At 36.4% G+C, this 23,637-nt stretch overlaps 1 protein-coding gene across 3 annotated transcripts in view; it reads left to right on the forward strand.

Moving 5' to 3' along the window:
* The window catches only part of SLK (STE20 like kinase), a 50,944-nt gene that overhangs the window by 21,811 nt on the left and 5,496 nt on the right, over positions 1-23,637 (forward strand). Inside the window, exons 3-18 of one of the 3 annotated variants that reach the window (XM_054205336.1) lie at positions 2,337-2,385; positions 3,152-3,301; positions 5,819-5,891; positions 6,104-6,298; positions 6,969-7,050; positions 8,049-8,177; positions 10,134-11,546; positions 12,867-12,997; positions 13,258-13,381; positions 13,635-13,814; positions 15,839-15,931; positions 19,291-19,420; positions 19,680-19,804; positions 20,200-20,388; positions 21,305-21,430; positions 23,017-23,130. In XM_054205336.1, coding sequence (XP_054061311.1) covers positions 2,337-2,385; positions 3,152-3,301; positions 5,819-5,891; positions 6,104-6,298; positions 6,969-7,050; positions 8,049-8,177; positions 10,134-11,546; positions 12,867-12,997; positions 13,258-13,381; positions 13,635-13,814; positions 15,839-15,931; positions 19,291-19,420; positions 19,680-19,804; positions 20,200-20,388; positions 21,305-21,430; positions 23,017-23,130 — 3,303 coding nt within the window. The remainder of the gene's footprint in view (positions 1-2,336; positions 2,386-3,151; positions 3,302-5,818; positions 5,892-6,103; positions 6,299-6,968; positions 7,051-8,048; positions 8,178-10,133; positions 11,547-12,866; positions 12,998-13,257; positions 13,382-13,634; positions 13,815-15,838; positions 15,932-19,290; positions 19,421-19,679; positions 19,805-20,199; positions 20,389-21,304; positions 21,431-23,016; positions 23,131-23,637) is intronic. The other 2 variants (XM_054205337.1, XM_054205338.1) reach the window with 2 other exon arrangements.

Here is a 23,637-nt window from a genome sequence, read left to right on the forward strand (position 1 = left end):
TAAATGCTTTTACTTGTTTCAAAAAGTTATTGAAATTACATTTTTTTTTTCTTGGTTTTATGAACAGATCATTTGTCAGTCACACTTTTGGGTTGTCACTATTGTGATAACTGTTCAGTTTCAAAACTAATTTTTAAATTGTGAGTATGACTTTTAGGACATTGTCACTGTAAAATTGAGCTACACTGAGTCATTTGGTCAGGGGTTTGAATCTAAAATTTGGAAATTAGCAGTTCATTTTGGTACATGGAGAGAGTTCTTAGAGCTTATTTGTAACAGAAGGACTCAGATTTTAATTACATTAGACTTTAGAGTGAGATTCTGAATGTGCAGTTGAAAAATAAATAATGTGCTGAAAAGGTCAGCCTGTGAGGTATGTATTTTAGATATGAGTGAATTCATTAGTAATTCCAGGAAAGAGCGTTTACCAGGACTTGAACGATAATTAATTTACTTAAAAACTAGGTATTTGTACACAGAAGTATAGTGGGCATAAATATGACTGTATGTCACTCTTCTGCTAAGTCCTTTGCACTGAATAGCTTTAGCTATGAAAGTACAATTTTTTCTTTTAGTCAATCTAATGCAATATTTATAAGCGCTTTTGGAATTGTACAAAGAATACATGCTTTTTAGAACAGAGTTTGTAATTTAAAAGGATACCTAAAACAAGTAAAAGAAAATTTCCTTGGAGTATTACAAATATGCTTTGTCCTTTAAGCATGAAAACAATGAAAGTGTAATACCATGTTGCCTGGTGTAGATTTATTTTTGTAAGCTTTCTGAAAACTTTGTGCGATCTGAATGCAGAGTTAAAATGATATTGTATAAAACAGCAGAATAGTGAAAAAATTTCCATGTGTAAGGGTCAGCATGAAAGTATGCATAAAGGCAGAATATGAAACAGAGTGGATAGGCTTCAATGGCAGAATAAAGATAGAAGAGGAGTAAATAGTTTGAAAATGAAATTGTAGATATATAGTTCCAGTGAAATGCAGAGGCATGAAAGCGGCAAAGGGAAGGCTATAATGATGTGGTAAGTAAACAGAATTTAGTGGTGAAAAAAAAAAAAGAGTGGTAGTTCGACATAAAATATGTTTTTGATTTCCAGTTTTAGAAACACAATTTCTCTACCAGAGAGACCTTTGTCAGATTGTCAGATCAAACAGCAAATTTTAGAGAAAGAAATTCTTTATTTACAATTTCGCACACTTAACTTACTTGGCAGTAGGTATGCAGAAGCATGTAAATGGACTAATGGTTTGAAGGATTTACGAAGAGTTGCATTATATAGTACGTTTGTTAGTACTATTGTTGTGAGGATTAATTATAATAGTAATTTGAAGTAATATGTAACGTAAGTGGTGTATATGTAAGTGTTATGGTATAAGGTATAATTTTAGGTTTCCTCTTTTATGGCCAATTATACTCTGATTTTAAAAGTACTCTAAAGGAAAAAATTAAGATATTATTTCCCTGAATATTGACTGTTAGGATTCTGACAAGAAGTACTCATTAGATGTCAGACTGAAAATTTAATAGTTAAAGTTCAAATTAAAGAAGAAAAACACATAAGGAAGGGTGGGGTGTCAGTCTTGGATGACCTTTCCTCTTTTTCGCCCTCCTCATTCCTTTTGTCTACCCTCTTTCTCCTTCGTGTATGTTCTTTCTGTCCTACATGTCAGCATAGTTTGTGCCCCAAAATAGTTGCAGTTGATTTTTGTTTCAAATGGAAACTGAGAACTGGAGATGGAGTTGTTCTGGTATTACTAGGTTCTGGGATAAAAGCCTTGATGTATTGTAGGCATCAATGAAAATGGAGGAAAATGAATGTAAATACCTGAATTTACTAATTTTCTATAACTTTTAAGAGTATTTGTCCATATTTTTCATCTTGTCTGAAACAATAGAGGAGATACCATCTGCTACTGGAAAATCATGTAACTCTTATACTTGGATTTTTCAGTCAGAGAGATTATACTATAGAAGTACAGTTTAATAATTGAGAAATGAGTTTGCAGGGATTATGTAAATCACACTACAATGAGTCAGATTCAAGCGGACTGTTTTATAAGTTTCATTATGCAACTTTATCTTTGGATTAAAACTTTTGTCTGAGGATCTCCAAGCATTTTTCAAATAATTTGCTTGAGCAGCACAGCCCTACTTTTAGCTGGGTAACAGTACCAATATTTTGCAGAGGTTAGTGAAATAATTCTTCAAGGCCAAATAGTCTGAAACTCAAGTCTCCCAGTAATGCTCCATTAATCAATGCTTCAGTTCAGCAGAACTATTTAATTTGTAATTTCTGTATTCTTTTTTTTTTTTGTATACAGATCCTGATCGAATTTTGTGCAGGTGGAGCAGTAGATGCAGTAATGTTGGGTAAATAAGTTGTTTCAAATAATAAACTTAATAACATCTTAAAATTGTAATATATATATATATATTAAGACCTTTTTCACATGTATATTGTTTTGAAATGCAAATATTTATGTAAGTGGTGCGCTATATGTGTTGAATGTTGGGGGGTTTAGTTTAGCATTTACACCCATATCTATGGACATTGTAACTTCTTAAGCTAGATTAATTTTCTCTCATTTTTAAAATGTTTACTTTTCAAAACACATTTTTATCTTGATCCTTTAAGTGAATGTGATGAATTGTTCTCATACACTTATGGAGCTCTCTGTTGTTATAACATAATGCATATGAGCCATTTTCAGGATCTCATTCTTCCCCTTCCATCTTCCAAATTATGTTGTGATAATTTTTTATATTGCATCAACCTTAAAGTTAGTTTTTTCTGTGCTTATTCCTTAAGTTAGGTGAATGCTAGTACCACTAAGTAAAGGATCTAGTCTTTAACATATTGGTGTACTGTACAAAAGAACTAATCTCTAAACTGTCTAGGTTTTTCACAGTTCAGATAGGTAGGTGTGTGTAGTTCATAACAAGGGGTTTGGGTACAAGGGATGAAACTTTTACTGAAAGGAGCAAATATTTCAAGATAGAAGCTTTTCTGACATACGATGTTCAGAATCTGTCAGATTAATTAATTTTTACCTATACTTCTATAGTGATTGCTATGAAGACATAACAACAACAAATGCAAAAATGTTATGTTTATTTCTGTCTCTTTCTCTTGTAGAGCTTGAAAGGCCATTAACAGAGCCACAGATCAAAGTGGTGTGCAGGCAGACACTGGAAGCATTGAACTACTTGCATGAAAATAAGATCATCCACAGAGATCTAAAAGCTGGCAATATTCTTTTCACATTAGATGGAGACATTAAACTAGGTAAGCATGTTGCATATAAAAGTGTTTTCCAGAACTTTGTGTGGTCTTATAATTGTATTTTCCTTAGGCTGTAGTTTGGCAGAGTTCAGTATTTATCTATTTAAATACCAGTCTAACAAGGAGAGTTTTTTCAGATGCAAGTGTTTGGGGGAACAACCTTGAGTAAATGTCCTAACCGTACGTGGCACATCTTTCAGACTTCAAAATCAGCAGGGCTAGGACTCATATCAATATCTGTACCAAGTTGCCTAAAGTCAGACACAGGCCCTACTGTTTCTTAGTATAATGATCTTAATTATACTTATTTTTACTATGGTAACAGCAGAACTTCCGTTGAAGTTGTTAGTTTAGAAAATTAACATCCTTCACTATCACCAAAAACCAAGACCTAGTACTGTTGTCTCTTCCACTATTGAGAGAGAGAAGTAATAATCTTAGTTACTCAACTTAGTTTTTTCCATGCCTTTTTTAATTGTTTGTTGCACTGAAATTAAGATGGAACGGTCTGGAAGACAAATAGTACAAGCTTTCTATTGTTGATTCCTGTTATTTTATCTGAATTTAAGCTGTCATCCACATTTTCCCTCTGATGTGGTATGGAATCCATGAGGATTCCTCCATGAAGAACTGACAAAGGACTACTGGTGGTGAATAGCATCTCATTCAGCCAGGAAAAGATAGAAATTGTCTGGATCCACTTTGTTCAGGGCTTCATCAGGCACAATTGTGTATAAGCTGTCAGCCTTTACAGTGGCCCTACCAACATCATAGTTCCATGACAGCAGCTTGCATTCAGGTTTCAAAAAGTTCTCTTTGCATGACGTGTGTCATTATTTGTACTTCTTTGGATGCAAGGTACACAGAAGGTAAAGGTAAGGAGAATCAGAGGATCACCACAGTGAACTGGGGCTCTAAATTCCCAGCCTTGCTACAGACATTCCTTTCAAACGTAAGCAAGACATGTCCAAATTCACAAATATATCTCCTACGTAACTCATATTGATTGCAGTCTCTGCAAGGTATAGTGTACCACCTCTGTTAAGAAGCTGAGAATATTTAAGAACCTGCTTTCCTAGATTGATCAGTTAAGTGTATCTGTGTTTTTTTTGTATGGTTTCCCTTGCACAAGGTTATTACTGGTACATATACTTGCACGTGCCTTTCTCTTCATCTGCAAAGTATGGGTAACTTTACTATTTTGGCTTTTCTTGGAAGCCTGAAGATTTAGTGATGGATTCAGTCACAGATTGTAGCAAGAGTCTCATGGTCAGAGAGTGAGTCATTTGTTTCTGTTGATTTAATTTCCCTCACATGACCTGGCTCTTCCTCAGACGGACTTGGAACTATTTTAAGCTTTCGTCAAGCTTAGCTGACATACGGAACTGTGCAGGCTGTCAAGATACTACTGTACAGTTCAGACCACAGGGAGATTTCTTCCACACATGCATTTAGTGATGTATTCAGATTTGCTAATTAAGTTTTCTAAAAAAAGATTTACTTTAGTTTCGAAAAGTGTACAGAATCCCTTGAAAGAGCATTTTGCTCCTTTTAAACTATTTATATTTTGCATCTGGTACACAAGAAATGGGTAATTCCTTGTTTGACAAATGTGTGAATGGCAAATAAATTTCCTTCATTGCATTTTATTTTTATAAGAATTTGAGTTTTATTATTTTAGTATCTGTTGTCCCTCAAGATTTCAGATTTTGCATTTGAACAAATAGCTCCCTTAATCTTTTTCTTTTTTTTTTTTTCTTCCCATGGAGCAAAATTAGGCTTCTCAAGTGCTGAGCCCATCAAGTAATTTTGTACAGATTAACGACGGCAACATATGGCTGTTTTGTCCCTTTGCTCTAATATCTAGATCTTCATTAAGAAAGCTGTATCTATAATAAGCATATAACACTTATTTAAATGTCATCTTTTTTTTTCGAAGTGAGAAATGTAGTGCTTTATAGACAAGCAATATTAATTGGCCTAAACCACTACATAAAGTTGATTTTTGGTTGGATGTTACATCAAAGGTGCATACGTGAGCTTTTGGATATTTACTATGAAATGGAAAGAAATCGGTAAGATAAAGGGAAAATCTGGCATTATAAGAATTTGAATCCTGAAATTAAAAATTGAATGAGTTGTTGAATTGATGAGAGCGCTAATATGCCATGTCTGAGGAATACAGCCTTCATAGACTAAATAGATTATTCTCTAATTAAAGTAACTTAACCGGCTTATTCCTACAGTAAATATATGCATCGGTCTTGTCCCACACAACTCAACAGTAGCGTTACTTTTTTTAGCAATGGAGAATAACATTAATTCAGTATCTTTTATTAGAAATGCTATAGAACCTTTGCACTGTTACCAAAACACAAATATTTTTATCTCACTTTGAAGTTTTAATACCACAGAATGTTTGCTCTGGAACATACAAAATATTAAGAGACAGTTGTAAAATATAAAAATATAATGTGTTTTCCACCACGCAGTTAATAGTGTTTTACTGTTTGCTTTAAGCGGATTTTGGAGTATCAGCTAAAAACACAAGAACAATACAAAGAAGAGATTCTTTTATTGGTACACCATATTGGTAAGTGCACTGTTTTGCTGACTTTTTAGTATGAGCTAATATCTTATTATTACCTTTGTTGTTAACATTACAAGCTTGCTACAATATCATGTATACTAAGTGAGAGTAGAATGTGGTTATTAAAATGCTTCGGTGAATTTATCTACTTAGAAACTTTTTCAGAACAGATAAGAGGGCATTTTTGATCTGTTACTTCATTATTCTCTTTGCAGGATGGCTCCAGAAGTAGTAATGTGCGAGACCTCTAAAGACAGGCCTTATGATTACAAGGCTGATATTTGGTCTCTTGGCATTACTTTAATAGAAATGGCTCAAATAGAGCCACCTCATCATGAATTAAATCCAATGCGAGTGCTGCTGAAAATAGCAAAATCTGATCCGCCTACATTAGCACAGCCTTCAAAATGGTTAGTATTTTATTTACAACTTTCCCAACCCAACTTGTTGATTTTGAGTATGAGGTGTGCCAAGTAGATATATACAAAACTTATATTCGTGTTGAACTTTATGGGATTAGCTTTATGCATAAAGTCAGGTACATCTCTATGTATGTTTGTACATGTATACATACACATCTGTATTTCTCCTTATACGGTCGGGACTATGGCTTTTTTGTTGTAGTTCTTTTCAGAAGCTTTTATACTGAAAGATTTTGCATTAAAATGTATGCAAAATACCTTTTAACAAATGCAGTAAAAGTTCTGAAGACTGTGTGAAAAAGAAAATCAGGTGAAAGGAGACTGAAGTATTATTATACTAAGAAAATACTTTTAAAAGCCATTATTTATTTGGTCATTGTAACGTCTTTATGCGATTCAGTTAGTGATACAGCAGATATGGTGGATTTACAAATCCAGAGCCAAAAGTAAACTCCTCTATAAATAGAAGAACACTTTAAAGATGCTATTTGTGACACGTTGGTCTTTGCATTCCTGTATTATCTTTGTGTCTTTCTAAATCAATAGCAGGACCTGGAGTTGCAGTGTAGATGCATGTGAAAGCAAAAGAATATTTCACTATATGCCAGTTTGATGTCAAGACAAAAGAAAAACCACTACCTCTTTGCTTTTTGTGTAGGTCATCGGATTTTAAAGATTTTCTGAAGAAATGTTTGGAAAAGAATGTAGATGCAAGGTGGAATGCAACTCAACTTCTACAGGTAGGGAGAGTTAATTGTTCAGAACTATTGTTTAAAGGCAAGCATATTTTGTATTTTTTAAAATCATATCAGTATTATAGTAACTATTTAAATAATTTCAAATTAAGCGTTCATACACAATCTGTTTTTAAGGTTGTTGCATTGATCCTTATCTGGTAAAATCTGATTAAATAATACCAAATGCAGATCAAAGTCTTTGTTTACATATTTTGATGTACTGTAACTAATTACTTTGCATAAGTATTTAAATTATACTTTGATACTTATAATGGATGAAGGAGATATTTACATAAGTAGTCAGTTGCTGACAGGTGTTTTAAAAGCTTTAGTGCTCAGCCTCCCTCTATAATGCTGTCACTGCAGAATAGCTAAACAAGAGTAGATGTGAGTAGGTACATTTGATTCTGTTTAACGTCAGCGCGCATTTACTATATCCAGCATACATCCGGCATACGGCGAATAGATTTAAGCAGCAGGGCCAAGCAGAGAAAGAAGATTCAGACAGTAGAACACGTAGCTGTTTCCCCTTAAAGAAAAAGGTAGAATTCTATGTTCTTGTTAGGAAAAATTGTTCTAAAGACAAAGCAGACTTTTTCTAGAAAGAGTATTTCTAGATAAAGCTTATCAGAAAATAATTTAACTGTGGAACTGCAAAGAAATGAAACCCACTTCCAGGAAAAATAACCTTTTAAAAACTCTTTCTACTTTTATTCTTTGGACTGTGAAACAGGTCAGTATAAATGAATTATTTGTATTTTTAGCAAGTTTGTTAGACTACTTACACAGTATATTTGAATAAAATGTTTAGATTTTAAAACTTCTGCAGAAAAAAAATACATTAAGACAGTTATGATTAATGTTAAGCATGCATCTTCAAGCTTGAGAGAACGTAACAAAGTAACATTTCTTTGAAGTTGTATTTCTTTCAAGTTATGATGTTCCGACTGTGAACAATGAAGTCAGCACTTAATATTATGCTTATGTTTTATTTTCACAAGCATCCATTTGTTACTGTTACTACCAATAAACCGATAAGAGAACTGATTGCAGAAGCTAAGGCTGAAGTTACAGAAGAAGTTGAAGATGGTAAAGATGAGGATGAAGAAGAAGAAACAGAAAATTCTCTGGTCAGTTTAAAGCTTACTTTTTCAAATATGCAGCTAGTTTCAGTCATCAGTTTCCTGTAGTTTCTGATGTACTACTCAATTTTTGCATCAAGTCTTCCAAGAAATAACAGCATAAACATACTGTAACCTCATTACAAAATAAGTAGTCAGCATTTTCAAAATTAGCATGTTCTTAAACTCCTTAAGAACTAATAATAAAGAATATTATCTTCATTTATTTTTACGTGTATGTGTAGTGTAGAATTTTAAAAATCAGATACTGATTTTTATATAAATAGTTTTAAGTCAAAAATGTATTTTTGTATTCCATAAGATGCTTAAAACATTAAGGAAGGTATTTGACTGTTATACTATAAACTACGTTTGTGATTTTACAGTGTGGCTGTCAGAGAAAAAAAAAAACAAAAGCAAAACCCCCTATATTTTATCAAGAGAAGGTTGTGTTTATGAGTGTATTTCTAATAATGCTTCAGAATCTTGCAACACAAATTCAGTTCCTCAATGGGCAAAGCCATGAAGTGCAGAGATACGGTCGTATGTTGCAGAGCGTACTGGTGCTGTGCTCTCCGACTTCACTGTCTCAAGCGCTATAAACACAGCAGTGACCAGTACCACCAGTAGCTGCCGTTGCCAGCAATGGTAACAAAGCCAAATGCATGTGCACAAGACTCACGCCTCCATTCCCTCCTCGCCCCTCACCAAGCTTGTCACATCCCTGTCCGCCCCAGCAGATCTCCAAGCGTGGATTCCCACCAGCTTCCTCCAGGGCTTACTGTCTCCTGAGGCATCACCCGCCACCTCCCGCTGCTGATTAGCTGCCAGGCCATCAGTCCCCAGGAGGGCTGGGGTAAAGTCCACCCTGCCACTCAATTAAGTGTCTCAACACAAGCAGCAGGTTAGGAAACTGAGCTAGATGCATTTACGTTATTTATTTATGGCAGTTTTAAAAACTGCTTGGAGATCAACACTAAGCTTCTAGAACAATTACGTGAAGAAACCTTTTAAATCCACTTTTGACTTAAAAGCAATTGTTGTCTGTATGCTTAGGAAAACCCGAAGGGAAGAAATGCGTGATCAAACCCGTGCTAGTCACAATAGCACACCTAGTGTGTTCCCAGTGGCAAATCAGAAGCCTGATCTGCAAATTACAGGGTTCTAACAGTAAATATAGACAGAGAGATGTCGCAGTCACTTTGAAGAGTGAAAGGGCAATTATGGTTAAAATGATACTTTATTAGTATATTCTTTTGTATGTCTCTATGTAATCTGATAACATTTATTCATATTCTGGCAGCAGCAATTTCTACAGTTATGGAACTGTTTCAGTTCTAGTTCCCCTAGAATTCCACTCAGAGCTGCTGCAGGTTTTCACCATATTAATGGAGTTTCACAGGGATTAAAAAACAGACTAAAATGTTTTCAGGCATTTTTAACAAAGAATACAAGGAAAGAAATTCTTTTTGATGAAGCAGATGAAGGTCTTAATATTGCATTTTTATCAGTGCTGCATCAACGGAAGCTACACAGCTTCTTCCTGGCCAAACTGGCACAAAGACGTGTGTCTTTCAAATCCAGCTGTAGATGGGACTACTGGGGAACTCAACTACTACTACTACTAAAAAAAAAAAAGCAATGTGATTGGAAAAAGACTCTTGAAGATTCTGTTAAGCGTGAGGCAGAGGGCTTACCACGATCCCTTTCCTTCAATCACAGAACATTTTATTAAATTATGAGAGATAAAAGAGGGTTCTTGTGAAACTGTTCTGTTCAGAGCTTGTCTGCAGTTCATGCACTTGTTCTGTGGTGTAATACCTAGTGAAGTACTCTGAGATTATAAAAAGCATATAACTCTGCCTATAAATACAATCATCGTTCCTATTCAGATATTCTTCAATAGAACTGTGCTTTAATTAAGTTAAAAAATGGTTAAATATTTTTCTTCCTTTAATTTTTTAGCAGTTACCCGCGGACAAGCGTGCCTCCTCTGACCTTAGTATTGCCAGCTCTGAAGAGGACAAACTCTCGCAGAATGCCTCTGTTCTGGAATCTCTTTCTGAGAAAACAGAAAGTAATGCAATTGAGGACAAAGCCAGCACTGTATTTCCAGATGACAAAACAACTGCAGATGAATCTGAGGACATTAAATTTAGGAAAGCAGCCGATAACGTATGTGAGACTACTGCTGGTGATATGAAAGTGCAGAACGGTTCTGTGCCAACTGGTGAAGATGAGCAAGGCAAAATATTGTCATCTGAAAAGACGAGAGAAAACCTGGAAAAAGCACATGAAGATACAGAAACCCAGAAGGGAGGGAAAGAACTCGATGCTGTAACGAAATCAGAACTAAAGGTTGAAACCAACCTAAAAACAGAGAAAGAAAATGAACAGACAGAAGATAATAAACTGAAAATAGTACCTACAACTGAAAATAGTGTAGAAACTGAAGAAGCCATTTCTAAGGAAACTGGTGAAAAAGAAGAGAAGGAAAACAAAACAGATGTCTCAGAAAGTGAGGAAGAAAAGGTCCCTGCAGAAAATACTACAGAGCAAAAGAAAGAAAAAGATGAAGGTCAGAAAGAGGCGATAATGGACACCACTACAGAAACTTTACCCAGTGCTGCAGATAAAGTGGCTGACGAAGAAAAGGAACTAATAAAGCATGGAATTGACAACATTAAGGAGATAGGTGGTGTTGCTGAAACACAGATCAGCGTTGGGGATAAAATACCTGAGACGGAGGATAAGCCAGTGGAAAGTCAGGCTAAGCAGGTCCATGAGATAATCAACTCTGAAGAAACTCTATCAGAAAGCCAAGATAAAGCGATCAAAGTGGACAAGAAACTGGCAGAAAGTGAAAATGAGGATATTTGTAATGTAAGCAGCATGGAGGATATGGAGATCAAAGACTCTGGAAAAGATGATGTAGACCAGAAGTCAATACAGAGCAAGCCTGAGAATATTTCTAACAAAGTGGTGGATAAACCGACTGATATGGACCAAAATTCAGAAGAGCACAGACCTGACAATATCCAGGAAAACAATATTCAGATAGACAAAGAACATTTGGCAGTTACTTCCGATGAAATAATGAAGAATAAGCTTCAAGATGCTGCCAGTGAACAAGCTGATGACTCTGAAGTCACTCCGGTCCCCAGTATTAGTATTAGCACTGAAGAAAATGAGGCAAAAGTCAAAACAGATAATCAAGACAACACTGAAACTTTACAGCAGCTGGAATCAGAGAATTTGAAGGAAAACGATGCCGATTCGGGCACTGGTTCTACGGCTGATAACAGCAGCATTGATTTGAACTTGTCAATATCTAGTTTCCTTAGTAAAAACAAAGAGACAGGATCAATATCTTTACAGGTAAGTATAAGCAATCATATATTTTTATATAAAATCCTATGGGAGTGTGACCTTAAAATTATCTCCAAGTTTGACCTTTGCAACAAAGAAAATTGAGTGAGAAACTAGTATGACAGTGTGGAATATAATACTTCGTAGAAAACAAAGTATTCTAAATTGAGTGCTCTGACGATGTCTGGATTTTGTGCAGTTACGCAGCAACGCTAGAAGCTACAGAGGTGCTAATTATTTTCTTATTTTGTTGCATACTTGTATTTAAAAAATGTAGGCTAGCATATAACGGGAAGTCTAACAACATCAAGGGTGAAGATTTGTGAATGGTTGTAGTTCAGAGCTGATATGCAAGAAGGCCAGTTCGGTGCCTTACTCTGCACAGAATCCCTGTTCAACAGGACAAATCTCTTATATCATCTTGTATTGAGTTCCTGTCACTTCTGTCTCTGTTTATATTTAGAAGCTGTAAGGCAGCCAGTCTCTCAGGTTTGTGTATTCCAAACGCTGTACTCCTATGGTTGTACTGTATCGATGCAGTTATGCCAGTATGAATGAGCTTAAATCAGACGGAGCGCATTCCAGATTATGAACTTTATTTATACCTTTATGCTAATACGATTATAGCCACAGTAGGATAGTAACTTTGTAACCATGGGTTTGAAGAAAAAAAAAAAAAACAAATCCCAAAAAATCCCCAAACAAAGATCATAACTTTGCGTAGCTGTGCTAAGCATGACTTCCAGGTGTTTGCAGTAGCCCTAACACAGCAGAGACGCGGTTTCAGCTGGGGTCTCTCTTCTCTTGTAATGGAACAATAGCGGCTCTGAAAAGGGAGATTTCTCAATCATCACATGATTTTTGACTAACGTATATGACTAAAGAAAATAAACTTGCTCATTTAATTTATTTCCAAAGCAGAAGTAGGTAGGTGAGTAAATTGCTATTCTGTTTCAGTACTGTTTTTCAGAATTAAATATCTTTTTTGGTGACTGGGAAAATTATGGTCAAAAGCAAACAGTAATTGCAACTGCCTTCAGCTCTTCAATATAAAACTGGAACAGTAGTGTTCAGGATTTATCTAGATTATTTTTTTTTCTTCAGGCAATTTAGATGATCAATAATTACAGTTTTCCTTTGCTGACTAGAGAAAGTTTCAGTACATTAGAATTTTTCAAGTTCTCACTTGCTTATCAGGTATCTCACTAATCAAGAAGAATTGATTATTATACGGTAGGCCTTCACAGGAATATTTGAAGTAATTTAATATTAAGAAAAAAGAATATAACTTAGAGTAAGTACATAATAACTTACCAATGCTTTATTCAGGAAACTAGAAGACAGAAGAAAACCTTAAAGAAAACTCGGAAGTTTGTTGTTGATGGAGTAGAAGTGAGTGTAACCACATCAAAAATAGTTACTGAAAATGACTCAAAAAGTGAAGAGATGCGGTTTCTACGGTAAGTATTTTTAAAAGTAAAATTTACAATTAAATCTTTTTCTCTTTGAATAAAAGAAGGGGGCTAATGATATTTCTGTAATATTTGGGATTGATTTCAATTATTTTGTCAGCAGAAAGGAATGCAAAGTGTTTTTCAATAAGACAGTCAATCCAAAATTAATTTTACTGTATGTAAGTTCTGGATGCTTTTTTTATCTTTTGTAATTTTCCACTTTTTTTGTTTTCCCATCACTATTAAGTGTTCTTTTTCATTATTAGACGTCAAGAGCTGAGAGAGCTACGACTTCTTCAAAAAGAGGAGCAGAGAGCCCAACAGCAACTCAGTAATAAGCTTTTGCAACAGCGAGAACAGATGTACAGACGTTTTGAACAGGAAATGACAGTGAGTTTCTGGATTTTGGTGCTCTTAAAATATGACATCTTGATGGAGTAGGCAGAACCAGGTGTTCCCTTTTGTGATGGCTACAGCTTAGTTTTCATCCTTGTTAATAAATGGCAATATTTTCAGTTGCGGTGTGCCCAGCTTGTGTGCTAGAACTCACCTGCCAGAACAGTTCATCGTGGCCATCCTTTGCTGTGATACAGCAGTTCACTGAACAGGATTTAGTTTTCTAAATGCCACATTATTTTTCCAGAGTAAAAAGCGACAGTATGATCAAGAAATAGAAAATCTAGAAAAGCAGCAGAAACAGACAATAGAGCGCTTGGAACAGGAACACACAAATCGTTTACGAGATGAAGCAAAACGCATCAAAGCAGAACAGGAGAAGGAATTGTCCAAATTCCAGAACATGCTGAAGAACAAAAAAAAGGAGGTAAGAGACCACGATGATAATACAGAAAATAAGGAGTATGGGCGTAGCAAACGGTTGAGATCAGATCTCCCAGAAGCCATGTCAACCTCATGTGCTGTACTGAGTTGTGGAAGGGTTACTAGCAGTCAATGTTATTTCTTTTGTTTTACTGTCTAAAGTGAAATACAAACAGCTAACAGGAAGATTTAGGTATTCACTTAATCTAGAAAACATCACTAGATTAGACGACTTTATTTTTCACAGAATAAAATATTTTTTCCTCAAATATTAAATCAAGAAAAAGTATCTTCTTAAAGATTGTGAAAAACACTTAAGATTTCTACTTTAAACAAATCCAGCTATAGCTACTTAGTAAATACCAAATTAGAATTTTGAAGAAAAGAATATGGTCTTGATTACTACTGAGAACCACTTTAATTCCAGAGATTATTTTTTTTTGTTAATTTGTTAGATTTTTATCAAATGTGTGCTGCTGTTGTTTATAATTCCTTTATATGAAGTGACAGCAGTTATAAGGATTTAGTTTTTTAACTCAAAAAGGAAACCCAGGAGAGATAAGTCTGGATAACTTAAAATCTTTTACAGTTAATTTCATACATATCATACAGTTAAGGCAAAATGAATGACATTTGACACTGACACCTTATGCTATTAATTTGCTTGCATTGCAGTTAGAGAAGGTGATGTGTTTCCATATAGTTTTTGCATCTTAAAAGCTGTTTTATTTCATTTTCAGATCAATTGTGTAGCGCTTGTCTGTATATAAATGTCTCTAGTGTTTGCTTTAATAGTTTCTAGACTCACAGAGATTTCTTTAGAGATCTGTACTGTCCATGCTTTTGCATAGAGTGATCCTGTAGTACAAAAGTGCATAAAAAACCATATAAGTTGTATTCAGTTGGAACTATATGCTCGTATGTAAATAACAATTTTTCTTCTTTTGCGGTACCTCTTGCATTTTTGAGTCTCTATCTAATTACTGGTGATTGGGTTCTATATGGGAAAGCGGGAAGACTTTTACGTATTGCTCTGAGCTAAAAGCAGTTCTTTCATGGAAACAGGAATAGCATGTGGTGATTTGGACTCTGTTTTCTGATGATGCTTCCACTATTAAACAAACAGGCATTTGTTTTGGAGTGCGTAGTTTTGTATTTAAAGCTTAAGAAGGCGATTTACAGTTGGAAGGAAAATGCAGCTGGTGCTCTAAAACTACCCATGCTATATTGGAGTGTGCAATGTTAGATCTTTATAAGTCTTAAAAATAAATAAAACACATGAGCAAATTAACAGATTAATAGTCAGTTGATTTAGCCAGGTTATATTTAGAGTCTCTCTTCTAATCTAGTCTAATTCACCTTGGACTGAAACACGTGTCATGAAAAGTTTCTTGAAAACGTACTCAGTTATTGGTGATTTTTGCTTTTAAATTCTTCAGAACCAAACACTTACAACCAATTAATATTTTATTTGCTTGTATGATTATTTTAAAGGCATATCCTGTGTAGATGTCATTTATGGTTGGAGACACTGATAATGGCATCTTATAAATTCATGTCTGAGACAGTGTCAGAAATAGCTGGTTTTCAGTGGAAGTTATTTTAAACTTCCAACCATTTTTCACAGCTTTACCATGAGGTAAACATACTCTGTAGTCCTTTTGCCATAGTGCTTCAAGAAAATACCACTCTTGCAGGTGGTGGTTTTCTTAGCTATTGACTGTTGTAGCTGCTGCATGAAAACGCAAGCAAGAGCCTGCCGTTTGGGAGAGCGCTGGGCAGCATTTGCATGCACGAAGAGGCTGGCATATACCTCCTTTCTGCGCTGTGCTGGCATACATAAAGCACGTATTGTTCGCTCTCTTTCCATTAAGCTCTTTTCACTGAACTAACATCCCTGCTCCTGAAGTAACGCACGCTTCCCAGTACCTCTAGTGCTTGACCTGCATGTCCTATGTTCACAGTAATGCTTGCTGTGGAGAAAACGTGTTCTTTTCGCCACCTTCTGCATGCTTATATACACTGTAGGTTTTATGTGAAGTGGAGAAAGCACCAAAAGAGCTGAGAAAAGAGCTCATGAAACGCAAGAAAGAGGAGCTTGCACAAAGCCAGCATGCTCAGGTAACAACGGCAGCTTCAAGCTACTAAAAATACAAAAGGCAGCAGTATTCACACAGCTTGATGATTTCACTTCTTGTTGTTGTTGAGTGAATATGGAACTTAACTCAGACTAACCCTACGTACTGCTCTCTTTCTTCAAGTACTCCCATATCATGTCCTGTAGAGTATACTGTCTAGAAATGTAGGAGCTGCGATTTCCAGGTTGTGTTAACAGTAATATGCTGTACCAAAAAGAATGGTATTTTTCTATGGCAAGTTTATTTAAAGCGCTTTTATGAGTGGTAAGTACCCCATAGGCCCATCAAATTATAAAGGTTACAGTCAGAAGTTAGTTTTTGGCAATATAAGCACAGGGGAGGAAAATCAATATCATGTGTAAGCCTGAGGCATCTTGTTCACAGAAGCAGGTAAAATGAAGTTATTTAAATGTCAAAGTGTAGGTGTATGGAAACTTTATAAGACATCATCTGTGATTTCACACCTTCAGACTTGCTGCTTATATACGACCCAGCTAGAAAGGGGGCTAGTATTTTAGAAAAATACTGGCTTTGTGATGGCCACAGCTTGTACAGAGTGAGCTTGCACCACAACAGAGCAGGTTTGGATTGAGTAACTTAAAGGTTAAATGTTTATGTGAGCGACCTAGTAGAAAATAATAGCAACTTTATTCGATTACGTGTTTAATTCAAGAGGAGATTTCCCAGGATAGAATGTGATTGGATTGCAGCGCTCTCCCCACACCAAGGATATGTGTCTCTGAACTTTTTAAGGAAACAATTAAAAAACCTAAGTTTTCATAATGTTTGTAGTGACTTGGTTTGTTCCCTTTCCTGGTTTCAATTCGTTGAAGTAACAAAGGTGAAAGAGATAAATTTAAAGGCAAAATACCCTTACTTGGAGTGATAAAGAAGTATTAGACAAGGTGCAGATGTTTAGTTTTAGAATATCTAGAACTTCTGCCAGTGACTATTTCTGTGTGATTAGCCTTGACATATTAATAACATACAGCAGATCTCATTTTTTCTTTTTTTTTTTTTTTTTTAAGAACAGAAATATATTTCATTATATTCTGACATAGGAAGTACATTGTCCCCCACAGGGCGTTGCTCAGGTTATGATTCAGTCTTTTCAGTTGTCTTCATGTACACTTTTCAACGCACAGATGCAGGATGTAAGTCTTAAAATGCAAAACAGAAAAAAGTTTTATTTCCCTCGTTTTCCAGATGTGTGTTTTCTCTTCTTCCGCTCATACGTGCTGATCAATGTCCCTGCTGTCTCCAAACTAGTTAGCACAAATTTATGTAATTAAGCACTATTCATAGTAAAAAGATCAAAATTACAATAGTTATCAACTCTGGACAAGGCACTGAAGTTTCACACAAACACAACATAATACTGTTCTCTGGTGTTTCTTATTTGTTCAGCACATGTGAGAAACAATGTGTGACTTCTCTGCTGTGTGTGCAGTGAAACCATGTATTTTAAAGATATCTGAGTGTATTTTAAAATACTTATTGGTCAAAACCAAGTGGTAATTTTATAAAGGTGGACTGCCTGGCAGTGTCTGCCTTTTTCACCATCCAACATGTTGTTTAGTAAAGTTCGTGATCTTTTTATGTGATGCTCGAGTAGATGTGGGAAGTGGAAAGGCCAGAGTGTTTTCCGAGATTGTCTGGTTTATCTTATAGTGCTAGCAAATCTAAAACTTCTTGAGATTTACCATGTAGAGAGAGCAGCAATGATATCTGAATGTTTGAGTAAAGCTCAAGCATAATTGCTTTTTGACCAGGACTAGGCTAGAACAGCTTTCCCCCCGCTCCCTCCAAATCAAAAAATTCATGGCAAAGTAAACACGGTGTTAATTGTATGTCTGCACCCTCAGAATAATAAACTTTTAATTTTCTTATCTTTTTCATCTAGAAAGGGAAACAGAGCAGTATTTTTCATCAGTCCATATCTTTGATTAGGTATAATCGACTTAACTTACAGCCATAGCCTTCCAGTCCTTTTTGTACCCTCAGGTCTGCCCGTGTCAGAACTCTTCACCAACTTATTCCGCCTCTGGTTTCTGTTTCCTGTCTAAGTGTAACTTTGCCGTCCACTGGGAGAGATGAAAGCCTCATCTATTAGTAACTTTCTGTGAAGATGAAAACCAAGATTCTCCTGTTTGTAATAAAAATGACCAGCATTTAAAAGCATTAAAACCTATGCTTTTAATGAACATTTAATTCCATATGTTGCTGACAACTCTTTTAGGAAGTAGGATAGGTTCAGTAATAAAATAAAAATCAGTAATAAAATAGAAATACATACTTCGGGAGACCTTTCCAGTGATCATCTGGAGCCCAGTAGTGTTCTCCTGCCTCATCCCATCTCCTTTCCAGCAGACCATCGTTAACGTTGCTCTGTTGTGTATAACAGCAAATGCTTCAGCTGCCCACCTCGGCTCTGATAGGACGCTGCCGTCATCCTTTCTTTTGACCTTTACACCATGGTAGAAACATCTGCATTAATTTCTTCTTCTTAAAGTGTGTGTGTGCATGCTTGCATGCTTGTAGATGCTTTTTTGTTTCGTTTTGGGTTTTTTTGATAGTTGCAAAGAAGAAAGGCAACAGTATGGTCTTGGGGCATGGGAGGGGGATTCTTACTACTGCCTGCTTTTCACGATGTGATGCAACAGGCTGGTACACCCCGGATAACGGGAAGATGCAGGTGATACGGGGACTGTGTCAGGCAGATGGCAAGTCACTTTGCGAGGAGACAGCTCAGCTCTGCTGTGAGGAGCTTAGAAGTCCCGCAGAAAGCAGTTCCTGCAAAAGCCGTTGTGTGTCTTGATAGCAGTCTTGCAGAACTCCCAGCCTCAGCATCTTTGCATTTGTGACAAGATAAACCACTTGAGATTGAGACACAAATCTGAAACCCAACTGTATAAATAAATAGGCATTAACTAATCATCCAAAGCAAAATAACCATACATACTTTTATTTTCTCACATCCATGAATAATTAACCCTTGATATGATGAGATCAACTTTATATTGAGTACTAGTCTTTGCTAGCTTTAAACCTGCAGCTTGTTTTGAGGAGACACAAGAGACAGAATGAATTGCAGATTGCTGGCTAGTTTGTTGCCTTTGGTCTTATTTTGGAAGGTGTTATTTAAACATTAAATATACTTTTACTACTCTCTACATAGAAGATACAAGAGACGTACAATTTTATAGCCGAGGCATGTTAGCTCAAACTTTCATAGTTGTATTTGTTTTCATATATAGCTAATGCTGAGAGAACTGGGAGTTTCATTAAAATGTAATGTGGTTAGAAGAACACAATTTAATTTACTTCTATTGGTTTTTCCAGGAGCAGGAATTTGTGCAGAAGCAGCAACAAGAACTGGATGCATCTCTGAAGAAAATTATTCAGCAGCAGAAGACGGAACTAGCCACTATTGAACGAGATTGCCTCAACAACAAACAGCAGCTCATGAGAGGTATCCAGCATCAGACTCTCTTTAAAAACGGATATTTCTGTTGTATTTTAATAAAATATATTAAATGTATTTTAATAGTCCGTCTTAAGTTTATGAAATCAAAGACCTTCATGCCTAATCTAGAACTGTAATGAAAACAGTTGCTATGGAATAGCATTATTCTTGAAGTGCACTTCTAGGCCACTTCTAAGCATACGGTGGCACTTGGATTAGAAAGCATTGTATTGACCTTTCTGAACCAGCCTTCCTCTTTTTCCAGCTCGCGAAGCTGCAATCTGGGAGCTGGAAGAGCGACATCTACAAGAGAAACACCAGCTCCTCAAACAGCAACTCAAAGATCAGTACTTCATGCAGAGACACCAGCTGCTTAAGAGGCATGAAAAAGTCAGTGTTGACTTCGACGCTTTCTTTTGTGTATTATAATACCCACTTTTGCAGCAAACTGACACTTCGTAACTGCTGTAGTGGAAGTTCAGTTCCACAAAAGTTTCTCCTTTTGAATAACATCAATTTTTTAAAATGCAGTTCAGGAGTTGAACAACCGCTGGTTATATATATGTGTGTTCATATTCATTAGACCATTAGGGAATTTCATCTGGGTTGGGCATGATCCAAAGCTCTCCAGAATAAGTGGAAGACCCCCTCTTCCCCTCTGATCTCACTGGGGCTGGGGCTGGTTTCTATTGAAGGAAGCTTACTCATGCTTATTGATGAAATGAGATGCAAATATGCTAACATAATAGTTACTCTGTAACATTTCCATATGGTTAACACTTTAGGAAACAGAACAAATGCAGAGATATAATCAGCGCCTTATTGAGGAGTTGAAGAACAAGCAAACTCAGGAAAGAGCGAGACTGCCTAAAATCCAGCGAAGTGAAGCAAAGACTCGAATGGCTATGTTTAAGAAAAGTTTAAGAATCAATTCATTAGCCTCTCCAGACCAAGATCGTGAAAAAATTAAGCAGGTAATTAGTAAAAACAGTTTTAATAGTGTAAATGCTTAATGTGATGTAAATATGAGTATGGGATAAAGTGCACTCTCAGCAAGTTCACGGATGGTGCAAAATCGGGTTGATGCACTGGATGAGGTCAGAAGAAGTCATCCCACCCCTCTGGGTGGGACTCCTCTAGAGTGCTGGGTCCAGTCCTGGGCTCCCCAGTACAAGACAGACATGGATTTACTGGTGTGAGTGCTGTGAAGGGCCTTGAAGATGGCTGAGGGACTGGTGGGTCTTGTTATAGGAGGAGTCCTGTGCAGCCTGCTCTAGTTGACCCTGCCTTGAGCAGGGGTTTGATCTTTACAGGTCCCTTCCAACCTCAGCTGTTCTGTGATTCTGTGAAATATTTTTAAGAACACTTGATTTTTGTGGGCTTTTGAACTAAAACTGTAGGTGTTGACTCATTCTTTAAAAGGGAATGTTGTGAAGAGGTTTAGAGGTTTGCTTTCTACTGATCCACAAAACTCCCAAATCCCGGTTTCCCATGGTGAGCACCGGAAGGATGAAATATATGGAAAACAGTCTTCTGTAGTTGTATAACGCCAACCTTAACCGACACTTGTAGCAACACGGCTGTGTCACTTGGCTTCAGAGGGAGAGTGTTTCAGGAGTCTGAAAGTGAAATGTGCTGCATTTGAAGGAAAAAAATTAGAATGCAGACAGAGAAATGGAATGAATGATAGACAAAACTGTGTGGGCATTCCCTTTGTAAGAATTTTAAAAAAGAAAGAATAAAGAAAATGCAGTTATTGTTTAAATCGCTTAAAAACCATTCTTTTCAGTTATGCTGTATGTATTCATTCTGTTACATACAGCTTTTTGACTCATGTAAACTGTTGCATCTAGAGGCACAATATAAAGCAGCTTTTTATTTTAATTTTAGTTTGCTGTTCAAGAAGAAAAGAGACAGAAGAATGAGAGACTGGCTCAGCATCAGAAACACGAAAACCAAATGCGGGACCTTCAGTTACAGTGTGAAGCAAACATCAGAGAACTGCATCAGTTACAGGTTAAAAATAGAGGATACTAAATGAACTTTCAGCGGGAAGACTTGGGTTAATAACAGATGCAGGCAAAGCAGAAACATCTTTTCCTTCATTTTTACTGATGGGTGTAGGTTTTTTTCAGCTTTGCTTTCAAGGCCTGCAGCCTACTCGATAACCAGATTCATATATCAATTAATGAGAAATCATTTTAAAATGCAAGAAGAGCAAGAACCAGAAGCAGATGATCACTTCTGGAATATCTGTCAACTTCCCAGTGCTATTTTCTGTAGGCCACATTTCCTTTTAACCTGATTTTGCTGAGATGTCATTAATCAGAACAGGGGTGGGCATTACCCACAAGATGTTTGTAGCAATACACGGAATGAGGTGGTTTTTACAAAGTGCAGGCTGCTGTTTGGACTTGAGCTTCTGGAAGGTACTTGGAAGGAATTCTCTTCTTGCGATAAGGAACTCTATTTTGTCTTTTTTGGTATGCATTTTGTACAAGTTGTTGCTGTATAGCACAGGCCAGATCTCCTTTTCTGTTAAATCGGCTTTTCCCTGTTTCAGGGACACAAGGTGGTTGTAAAGCATTAAATGATCACCTGCTGATAACTTCAGCGTAGAGAAATCTTCCAACGACCAGTGAAGCTAGTGCCACTCAATTCACTCTCTTACATCCTGAGAAAACAGTCCCTGACTGTGCCACTAATACGCCTCAGTAAATCCCCAAGTACCGTGGGAGACTTGTAAGAGTTTCTGCTTAAGTAAAATTGAGCAGATTAGGGCTACTCTGAGCTTCTCCGAGAAAAACTGGCCTCTGGCTGCACTCAGGTCTAGCCAAGGGCTTGTCATTTTTGTTCCTCTGTGTTTGTACTCTGCATCAGACCCAGTTGGGACTGGAACCCTAGAAAAAAAACAAGGGGTTTAGAGACTGTAGAGACTGCCATTGCCAACTGCTCTTAAAAATCAAAGATTTGATGTAGCCAAATACTTCTTTTTTTTTTTTTCTTTTTTTTCTTACCGTGCTTCAGAAGTCGTCAGAAAGTTAGGCAGACGCGTGTGTACCTTACTGTGAAGAATGTGAGGCGGCTGTGTGTGTTGACGATCCTTTTCATTTTTATAGGGCGATTCTGAAGCTGCTTCTGCAAACACAGTTCTCTCCTCTCTAAGCCCCATTTGTTACTCTCAGCTCCTTGGCACCAAGAGTTGAAATATTTCCAAAAAATTACCTCCTTTTTAATGTAATTGATTTTAATAAATTATACAAAGTGTCTTTAGAAAGCAAAGCAGAAATGCTGTATGACCTTGAAAAGCATTATTAGGCAGTGAAACACAGTTTTGAGTAACGCTGTCAGCTGCTGCCTTAATGACACTCAACTGTATATTTGGATTTACGAGTATTTCTTATCTCAGTTGGTTCCGATGGAAAGATCAGCTTTTGGTAATGCAGCCTCGTAACTTACTTTTATCTTGTAATTATTCACGTCACTATTTACACAGAATAAGCTAATTAAAAAGAATTAGGACAACATATGTCACTGTACAAATGTTGAGTTGCCTAATCTGAATTAGTTTTACATAAGGATTATCTTTATCTTGTTTTAAGAATGAAAAATGCCATCTACTGGTTGAGCATGAGACTCAGAAGCTAAAAGAGCTAGATGAAGAGCACAGCCAAGAACTGAAGGAATGGAGAGAGAAATTGAGACCAAGAAAAAAGGTAAATCGGAGCAATTTATGAATCAGAAAATAATCAAGAGTCGGGTCTACCAAATGCAGACAACCAAAAAGTATTGCAGAGGAGGAGAATCAAGCTACTGTACAAAACTGCTGTAGTTCAGTGAATAATAAAAGGTGTTAGAAAAATGTGCAAAAGCTGAGCAAAGGGCATGTCCAACAAAAAAGGCGTGTGTGTTATCAGCTTCTTACTGTGTTACCTCTCGCCGGGCTTGTGTGCTTATTTGCATATAAACCTTCTTAGCTGCAGGTAAATCTGGTTTTAGAAATATATTTCAGAAGCTGATAGGTTACTACAGAAATTGAGTGCTAAATAACAGATAGAGGGTGGTGGAGGTTGTGCTTCGTTTTTATATTTTAATTTAAAATGGAAAATGCTAGATTTTCACACAGTTCAGGGAGTATCCTACAGGCAGATGATGCTCTCAGCTCGCTGTGTCTTGGTTGTCTTGCCATTTCATAATCGCTAGGTCACTTTTTTTTTTTTTTT

The sequence above is a fragment of the Rissa tridactyla genome, chromosome 6 (genome assembly GCF_028500815.1).
Source record: "Rissa tridactyla isolate bRisTri1 chromosome 6, bRisTri1.patW.cur.20221130, whole genome shotgun sequence".
Classification (NCBI taxonomy): domain Eukaryota; kingdom Metazoa; phylum Chordata; class Aves; order Charadriiformes; family Laridae; genus Rissa; species Rissa tridactyla.